The sequence below is a fragment of the Ailuropoda melanoleuca genome, chromosome 4 (genome assembly GCF_002007445.2).
Source record: "Ailuropoda melanoleuca isolate Jingjing chromosome 4, ASM200744v2, whole genome shotgun sequence".
NCBI lineage: Eukaryota > Metazoa > Chordata > Mammalia > Carnivora > Ursidae > Ailuropoda > Ailuropoda melanoleuca.
The window spans coordinates 129,412,468-129,421,735 of record NC_048221.1 but is presented as its reverse complement, the minus strand read 5'-3'; the positions used below and the strand labels follow the sequence as shown (position 1 = coordinate 129,421,735).

The window sequence follows — 9,268 nt, the reverse complement described above, 5'->3', positions numbered from 1 at the left end:
GCGCCCGGGGCCCGCGGGAGCCTGTCCGCGCATTCCGGCGGCAGAAACGGAATGTCTGGGGCGAGCCGGCGGCGGCGCGGTGCCCGGAGCGGAGGCCCCCGCCCGGGCTCGTCTGGGTGGGCTCGGCCGGGCGCCTCCTGGCCGCGCTCCGCCTCTCCCGAACCGTGTGCCCTGGCCTAAGAACCCCCCGGCCGCAGCCCGCCCGCCCTGCGCTCTCCTCCTGCCCCGGCAGGCCTGACCCTCCGCCCCAGCCGAGGGGGCCCTGGGGTCTGCCTTCCCGCTCCTGCCAGCGCTGCCCGTGGCGAGGTTTCATCTCGCTCCTCACACTGCATTCCTTTCCCCAGCCAAGTAACCCAAGTTTTGCTGTGGGCTCTCAGTAAAAGAAAAAAAAAAAAAAAAAAACCNAAAAAGCCTCACAGCTTCTAGCAGCATGAATAGAAATGCTTTCATCCAGCTTAAAACATCCATAAACATTTGAACTTATACTACCAGGAATAGAAAGTCAAACATACATTCCCCAGAGACCCCCCGCCCCCGACCAGCTGGAAGGACAGCCTGTACCAACAGAAGCTTCGAAGGCGCTCCCTACATCCCATTTCCTCTCCGGAAGAGTGACAGTTGGCAGCACAGGGCTGGGGGCCACCCAGGGGACCCTCCAGGAACTGTCTACTGGGAGAAAAGCATAAATGGCCTACCTCTCTAAGGGAACGTGGTGAATTTAGGAAAAAGAGACTGGCTCTGCCTGAGGAGAGCAGGAAGGCTTCTAAAAACAGGTGAGGTTTGAGCTGGATCGTAAAACCTGACGGACATGAGCTCCAAAAGATCAGATCTGGTCTTCCTGCGTCCAGACTATTAGTCCTCTAAAATCCACACTCCACACTGTAACCTTAAAATCACATCTCTTCTTAAACCTTGCAGCTTCACTTCCAGTAAAATCCAAATTCCTTTTCACCGCCAACAAGGCTCATTGAGATGCAATCCCGCCTCTTCTGCAGCACTGATTGACATCTAGAACGTGCTCTCTGTGCTTCAACCATGCTAGCCTTCCCCGTGTCCTGGAGGACACCAAGCTTGTTTCCCCCTTGGTGGTCAGTGTAATGTCTTCCTCAGAGCAGCCTTTCCTGAGGTCAGATCTTAATTAGTTTTTCAAACCTATTTTTACCACGATCCATTATAACAACTACATTTTATGAGCCAGCAGCTACACAGATAACACATATATCCACAGAAATGATAGTTTGGGGCGCCTGGGTGGCACAGCGGTTGAGCGTCTGCCTTCAGCTCAGGGCGTGATCCCGGCGTTACGGGATCGAGCCCCACATCAGGCTCCTCTGCTATGAGCCTGCTTCTTTCTCTCCCACTCCCCCTGCTTGCGTTCCCTCTCTCGCTGGCTGTCTCTATCTCTGTCGAACGAATAAATAAATAAAATCTTTAAAAAAAAAAAAAAAAGAAATGATAGTTGCATGAAACAATACTAACACTTAACCACATTTAATACTATTCTATCCACCTCCATTCAGNGACACATATATCCACAGGAAATGATAGTTGCATGAAACAATACTAACACTTAACCACATTTAATACTATTCTATCCACCTCCATTCAGTTCTACTTCATTTTTTTTTAAATGTGATCATGAGCACGAGTTTGTGGTTCACTAATGTTTCCCAGTTAGCAGTTTAAAGAATTCTGTTTTAAATAGAATCTTTCCTACCATTACAGCATCCTGTGTGTTTCATTTGGGAAACTTACTCAATTTGTAATTATTCAATTTATATTCAACTTATTTATTTTTATATCCCACCAGCCTGTAGGCTCCAGAAGGGTAGAGCTGAAGCCTGCATTGTTCCGTGCTGACTTCCTGTAAATTCCACCTTACTGCATGCAGGTTCGAAGTTTGCGGTGGGACTAAAAATTTAGGAAATGGAAGATCAGAGAACAGGGCTGAAATTTAACTCTGCCTTGGCAGGATAGCAGGCAGGCACGATAGACTCTAAGAAAAGAAATAACCTGGCATTAGTTTTTCCAAGAGTGAGGAAATGGTTTTGCTAGTTTCACCTCACTGCCGGACAACAATCGGCTCTGTGCCGGGCACTGGCTCCGCAGACCGCCCTTTCCTCTGGCCTCCTCTAGGGGGGAGTTGGTCCTCCTCCACCACCAGTCTCCTTCTCTGAAGGAATTCAGGGGCACCACCCACATAAAGTGTAATAGTCTGTTTCAGCACATTTGCATGTAGGCTATGTTGAAGATTAAAACTATTTGTTCAGGCTAGGGAAGAAATTATGGGTAGTTTTCCCTAAAAATTCATTATAATACTACTATTTTGTTTTTTTTTACAATCCTAAAAACAAAAACAAAACAAAACAACAGAAAAACCCTATTTCTTTACTGGTCAGCTCCGGCTAGGTTGGGCTATGGTAATAATGACCCTAAAATCTCAGGGGCTCCTAACAAGAAAAATGTACATCTTGTATGTGTCCTTCCTAGGTCGGCTGCAGTTCTTCCCCATGTTGTCTTCATTCTGGAACCCAGACAAGGGGCAGATCCAGTCTGAGACATGCCGGTCTTGTGGCAAAGGAAGGAAATGAGGGCTGGAAGAACCAGATGACAGAGCTTAACATTTCTGCAAGAAGTAGCTTTCATCAATGCCACTCAGGTGTGATTGGCCAAAGCAAGGCATGTGGGCAAGCCAGGTCCGTGGTGGGGAATAGAAGGCTTTTACAGCAAATCGTTGCAAACCCTAATACAATCTAACACAATTTATTTATATACCTTTTATAATGGGATGGATGGGTGCCCCCTGAGGTCTCCTCTCCAGATTCGGTAAGAATCGTTGGCTTCTGTCCTAATCGGCTTCTCGTCAGAGGCCCCTCTGTTTGGGCCATCCAATCCCGACTCTTCTTTCCCTTCTTTTTTAAGATTGTATTTTTAAGTAATCTGTACCCTCAAGGTGGGGCTCAAACCCACAGCCCCAAGATCAAGAGCCATATGCTCCACTGACTGAGCCAGCCGGGCACCCCAAATCCTGACCACTAACAACTTTCCAGCTGCACAGCTGGGAAAGCCTCAGTGGATTGACTTCTTTGTTCCTGCCGCTTGGCATCCTGTGATAGGGGAGCTGCACTAGCTCTCAGCTCAGACCCATTGGAAATGTCTCTAGAGCCTCCTCTGACCCGTTGTCACCCCCGGGAGCCATGCCCCCCCTTACCTTCTGGTTGTGTGCTGCAGCCCAGCTTCAAAAGGCTCCCAGGACACATGCAAGGCCATGGTGTCGGTTGGATTCCAAGAGCTATTTTCTCACATCCTGGACTTACTGATTCGTGACCGAAACACCTAGTTGTGCTAATTTACAGAAACTCCCAGATTCAGTTCTCTCTGACCCTGTGTGCCAGAAACCTAAGGAGGCCTATTGCACACGCCTGAATGAGAGGTTCTGCCACTTGACTGAGTCTAAGAATCCCTCAGGATGCTTATTAAAAGGCAGCTTCCTGATGCTCAGGAATTAAAAGGCAGGTACCCAGATACTCTTACGCAGACAGTTTGGGACTGCGCCTAGGAATCTGCATTCAACAATCTCTCTCTAGGCAACTGACATCTGAGCGAGTTTGCAATGTCCCGGTTCTGATGACCATCTGAGCACGTGATGACCGGGCCCACAACAGGCCCGGGCGGGATCCAACACAAGGACAGGCGCAAGGAAGTGGCCACCCAGCACAGAAGGCCTTTGAGGGGGGTGCCTGGGTGGCTCAGTCGTTGAGCGTCTGCCTTCGGCTCAGGGCGTGATCCCGGCATTCTGGGATCGAGCCCCATATCAGGCTCCTCTGCTGGGAGCCTGCTTTTTCCTCTCCCACTCCCCCTGCTTGTCTCTCTCTCACTGGCTGTCGCTCTCACTGGCTGTCTCTGTGTCAAATAAATAAATAAAAATCTTAAAAAAAAAAAAAAAAGGCGGCCTTTGAGGGACTGACTGTATGGTCATAAGATATCTTGGGCCAGGGAGTGACTACTCTCTCTCCTCCATCACACTGCTCAAGAGCAATCACTAAAACTCAGATCACCAAATTCAAAGTCTTCCTCAGAGAGTTCAGACAGCTCCACTGTTGGCAGGTGTCCCAGTTTTAGCATCTTCCGGCAGAGCTGGTGTGTAATCTTGATTCTACACTGATTGTCTATTTCCTTTTCCACGTCTTTTCTTGCTTCCCATACTGCACACAGTCTAGAAATCCACAAGATTTCTTCTAGGTCAGCTTTTAAAAAATTGTAATAGATTTTTTTTCTTAACCGTAAAAGTAATGCAACTTACTGTGGAGAGTTTAGCAAATGTAGATCAGCAAAAATAAGAAAATAAAGACCATCTGTAACACTACCGTCCAAAAATAAGCTATGTGGTATTCTTTTTCTCTGCTTGTATATTCATATATTTTTATTAAAAATGAGATCACACTATATACTTTGATCTTATTGCTTTTTGTATTTAATGTATAGTGAACATTTTTCTGTTATATTCTTCTGATGCATCATTTTTAATGGCTATATTGTATACCATCATATATTCCATTTATTTATGCAATTCTCCATTGTGGGACATTTAGTTTCTACTTGTTTTTAATGATAAACAGTGCTTCAATGAATCTCCTTTTGTGGATCATTATGAACTATTATCCTGTCCCTAGAATAAATTGCTAGAAGTAGAATGTCTCAATGACTAGGCCTTCTTGGACCTCTGTGTACCATCATATTGGGAATTCCACTGAGTGTGGTTTCAGGTGCCACCTCTCTAGTGGTGATTCCCAAATCCATGTCTCTTGTCCCAGTCCTGCTCTTGGACAACAAACTTACATTAATAACTCTGCCTGTTGTACTCTCTCCCCAAGGTCACAAGAGCACCTCAGGCTCAACCACATCCAAGAATGAACTCAACATCTTCCTTTTTTAAGATTTTATTTTTAAATAATCTCTACTCCCAATGTGGGGCTCAAACTCACAACCCTGAGATCAAGAGTCGTATGCTCTACTGACTAAGCCAGCCAGGCACCCCTCCACATCTTCCTCTTTAACAAACTCCCTTTTATGCCTCATTTCTGCCTGTGGGACTAGCATTCTCCCAGCCACATGGGCGTGAATCTTGATGTCCTCTTTCCTCTCTTGATCCCCTTGTATTAAAGTTATCAAGTCTTCTACCCACATCTCCACCAGTTCAAATCCTGCCCAACGCTCAAAGCGTATCTCAAATCACTTCATTACAGGAAGCTTACCCTTATCTTTCCAGCTATATGCAATCCCTGAAGGAGAGGGAGGGGAAGACAGAAGAAATATGTGAAGAAATAATGGCTAAAAAACATCTGAAACTTGATGAAACCGACAAACCCAGTGAGCCTCAAGCACAAGAAACACACACACACAAAACCTTACATTTTTTGTGTACATTATACTTCCAAAAAAAAAAAAATCAAGGAGCATATAAAAAATGCTTAAAACCAGTGACAAAGCAAAGTTTTTCATCACCAAAAGTTAAAAAAAAAATGAACAAAGTTAAGGATGATGGAAAATTTCTCAGGAGAAACAATTTGTACAGGAAGACAGTGGAGCAACTATCTTCAAAGTACTGAATAAAAAACAAAAAACAAAAACAAACAAAAAACCCTGATTACCTAGAATTCTATATCCAGGGATAGAACTATTTGAAAACAAAGGTAAAATAAAGACATTGTCAAGCATACAAAGGCCAAAAGAATTCAGCAGCAGCAGCAGAACCATACTGGGGGGGGAAAAAAGTTAAAGGGAGTTCTCTGGCAGAAGAAAAATGATACCAGGTGGAAATGTGGATCTACAAAAAGAATGAAAAACACCAGAAACGGTAACTAAATGGGCATATATGTAATTTTAAAAATTATCTTCCTCTTTAAAAGATAATTAACTGTTTAATCAAAAATAAGAGTCACAATAAGTCAACACGAGAAGGAACCTAGTCAACCACTCATTTGGAAATGAATTATTTCCTGCCATTCAACTGGTGAGAGGGTGAGGGAATATAAATCAGGTTTCCTGATGCCTCGTCCAGATTTTAAGCTACCTCACTGAATGATGACAGGTACAAAACTCCTTTCTAACAGACCAGAAACAGTTACTCTTTCTCTGGATTCCAGGTCAAATACTCTTCTCCCTTCTCAGTCCTTCCTCTCGCCATTCCTTGCTCACACACCCCCTCCTGATAATATTTACACAGGGCTTGGTAGTTGCCAACTCTTCCATGCCTGTTACCTCACTTGATCCTAAAAACAACTCCCAGAAGTGTGTAGGTCTGGTTTGCATCTTCTTGATTTTACAGATGCAGAAACTGAGTATCAGACCGGAGTTAAACTCCCCAGCATGAGGGATTAATAGCATGGTGAAGTCAGGCCCGAAATTTCAATCTTCTGACTCCAGATTGCGTGCTCGTTCCACCAGCCCCATACTGCCTCTCTCACGTGCCTGAATTCCGTATTGTCTGGCACACAACTTAGTTCTAAATTATTTTGTCATACTCGAAGTCACAGCTTTTATAGGAACACAAAGCAACCTCAGAAGAGCAAAGGTACTACTTTGCTTGGTCTTACTTGTAACACACTCCTTCTCTGAGAGTAAAAGGAGTCCTGAAAATGGCACATCGGTCATGTGCTGCAAGGGACATCGAAACAATTAGAACTAAGTTCAAGAGGACTATGAACAAATTAGTCACAGGCTAGTTCATATTGAAAATAATCCATTAGCAGTGTAAAGTCTGTGGAGACCAAGTATTTCATTCTCTAAACATTTAACACCTTTCCTTTCCCTCCCAAATCTGTGGGGGCCACTGTGCCAAGTGTTGCAGATGGGAAAAAGAGTAGAGTCTCATCTCTAAATTGTTCACTAACAGAGACACTGACAATAAAACATGAGCTGTAATGGAGGGATGTCCCAGGTGCTAGAAGAGGAGGAAAGGAAGCAGGCCAATTGAACAAACCATTCTTCAAAGCGAATTCCTTGGTAACCCATTTGCCAAATGATCAAAAGAGAAAATGGCCAATTTTACCTAATTAACTAAAACCTCCTAATATTATAAATACCTCAATATATATAGACATACTCTTTGAGGACTTGCTGGAAGTCAGTCTGCGGTTGTGCTAAGCACTGTACACATTGCCTTCTCTTAGGAAGTTATATGGTGCTTGCTAAAGCTCACAGAAGTCAAGTAACTTGGCCAGACTCACACAGTAAATAAGTGGCAAAGTCAAGCTTAAAAAACCAAGCTTGTCTGAATCCAGTATCTGATTTCTCAACAGCTCCAGTATACGACCTGCTTCATAGTATCTACGGATTTTTTTTATGTGCTAGGCACTGTCTGGATTCTGCACATGAATTACATCACTTATTATTTATAACTCAGAGTTATTGGAGTCTTTTTCTAGATGAGAAAACAGATTCAGAGACGTTATACCACAAGTCCCTTTAGGACTCATCTATTTGAAACCCTCCAGTAGGTTCCCCAGCTACTAAAACAGGCATCATAATGACCTACGGTGGCCAACCCAACACCTCCCCAAGCTCACGGTCTACTGCCCTGGGCTCTCCTCCCTTTCCACTCTCCTCACTCAAGCTGGCTCTTCTTTGAACATGCCAAGCGTGCTCCTGCAGATCCCTCCGCCTAAGTTCTTCCTCCTTCAGGCTTCATTCAAATCCCCTTATTCCAAGTGCAGCCCTTCCTGACAGCCTTTAGAATTGTCCCCACCTCATCCTCCTTTCCTGTCTCCTTTTCTCCATACCTCTATCACTAGCTTACTATATCATTTTAAATCATCTGTCTTTCCCCAATAAGAGGAGACCGGGGAAATTTTTTTTATTTTTTTATTTTTTTATTTTTTACTGTTTTGCCCATCACTATGTCTCTTGCACTTGGAACAAATTATAGGCTCAAAATACATATCCATCGAGTTAAACTTTGGCTGAGGGTTAGTGTGTGAATTGGGTACTGTACCCAGCAGGTAATCCCTAAGACTATCCTCTTTCCATTACATCATATGTGCCAATGATGCCAGAGAAAACGGACACTCCAGTGAGCTCAATTTTGGAAACAAGGCTCTCATGGGGCTCAAGTTTTGTTTGATAGGCCTCAGAAACACCTGGAACTATATGAAGCTTTTACAGACAACCACATTCAGTAAATGTTCAGACAGTGAAGCAAGAAGCGCAGAGTGGACAAAAGCAGATGGAGGTGAAAAAGCTACAAAAGGAAACTGAACAAAGATAGGCAAAACTCAGTGAAAAGCTGTGAAAGCCAAGAGGCTGGGCAGTCAACAATGTTGGATGATAAAAGCCAAAACTGAGGTTCGAAAGCATTAACAAGGGGGAACCTGGGTGGCTTAGTCAGTTGAGCATCTGACTCTTGATTTCAGCTCAGGTCATGATCTCAGGGTCCTGGGATCGAGTTCCACCTCCAGCTCTGCGCTTAGCAGGGAGTCTGCTTGGGATTCTCTCTCCCTCTGCCCCTCCCCCAGCTCGCACTCTGTCTCTTGACGGATAAATCAATCTTAAAAAGAAAAAAAAAAAGCAGCAGCAGCAAGCAAACATAACAGAACTTTGTGATTTAGGAAGGCATCAGATCTCAGGAGACTATTCCGTGGGAATTTCAGAGGCAGTGCCAAACTCAGAAGTCAGGATGGTGGGATTTATGAGCTCCTTACTTAAGCTGAAGTTGCTTCCTATTTTAAAAAACTAGGCTAAACGTCTAAACATTTATCTTTCAGTGTTACCTCTATCTCAATTTTAGAATCAAATATACTAAACTACTACCGTTTTTCTCCAAAACTAGCAGAGGAAAAAAAAATTACCTTTTTAAAGCAAACAATTTTGGCACATTCAGGAGGATACTTAACTGTTATGTGACAACAAATTTCCCTTTACTGGAAACATGATCCCTTGACAATCATAAGTTTTTCCCCTACCTTAGGGAAAATGATTGGATTTAACACACTGTGACTTTTCTTCATAAAGTCCAAGGCCTGTGTCCTTTTCCAGAAGATAAACCTGCTTCAAATGAAGTCGTGATTAAAGGTCACGATGGCCCACCATTTCCACTCCAGGAACAACACGGCCCAGTTGGGCTCACTGAGCTTGGCTATGGATTGCAGGCAAATGCCACTCCCACCCCCCGTCCTAAAAGGAGCCCCCCAAGTCAAGGTCTGATGTGTTCACATTTTGATGCAATTGTACCGTTAATAAAGAGCTATTAAGAGTGGTTAATATCATAACA

General features: G+C 44.1%; 1 protein-coding gene across 1 annotated transcript in view; it reads right to left on the bottom strand.

The window, feature by feature from the left end:
* The window catches only part of MATN3 (matrilin 3), a 25,995-nt gene extending 25,682 nt beyond the window's left edge, over positions 1 to 313 (bottom strand). The window contains exon 1 of the mRNA XM_034657305.1: positions 16 to 313. Coding sequence (XP_034513196.1) covers positions 16 to 313 — 298 coding nt within the window. The remainder of the gene's footprint in view (positions 1 to 15) is intronic.
* Between the last annotated feature and the right edge of the window lie 8,955 nt (positions 314 to 9,268).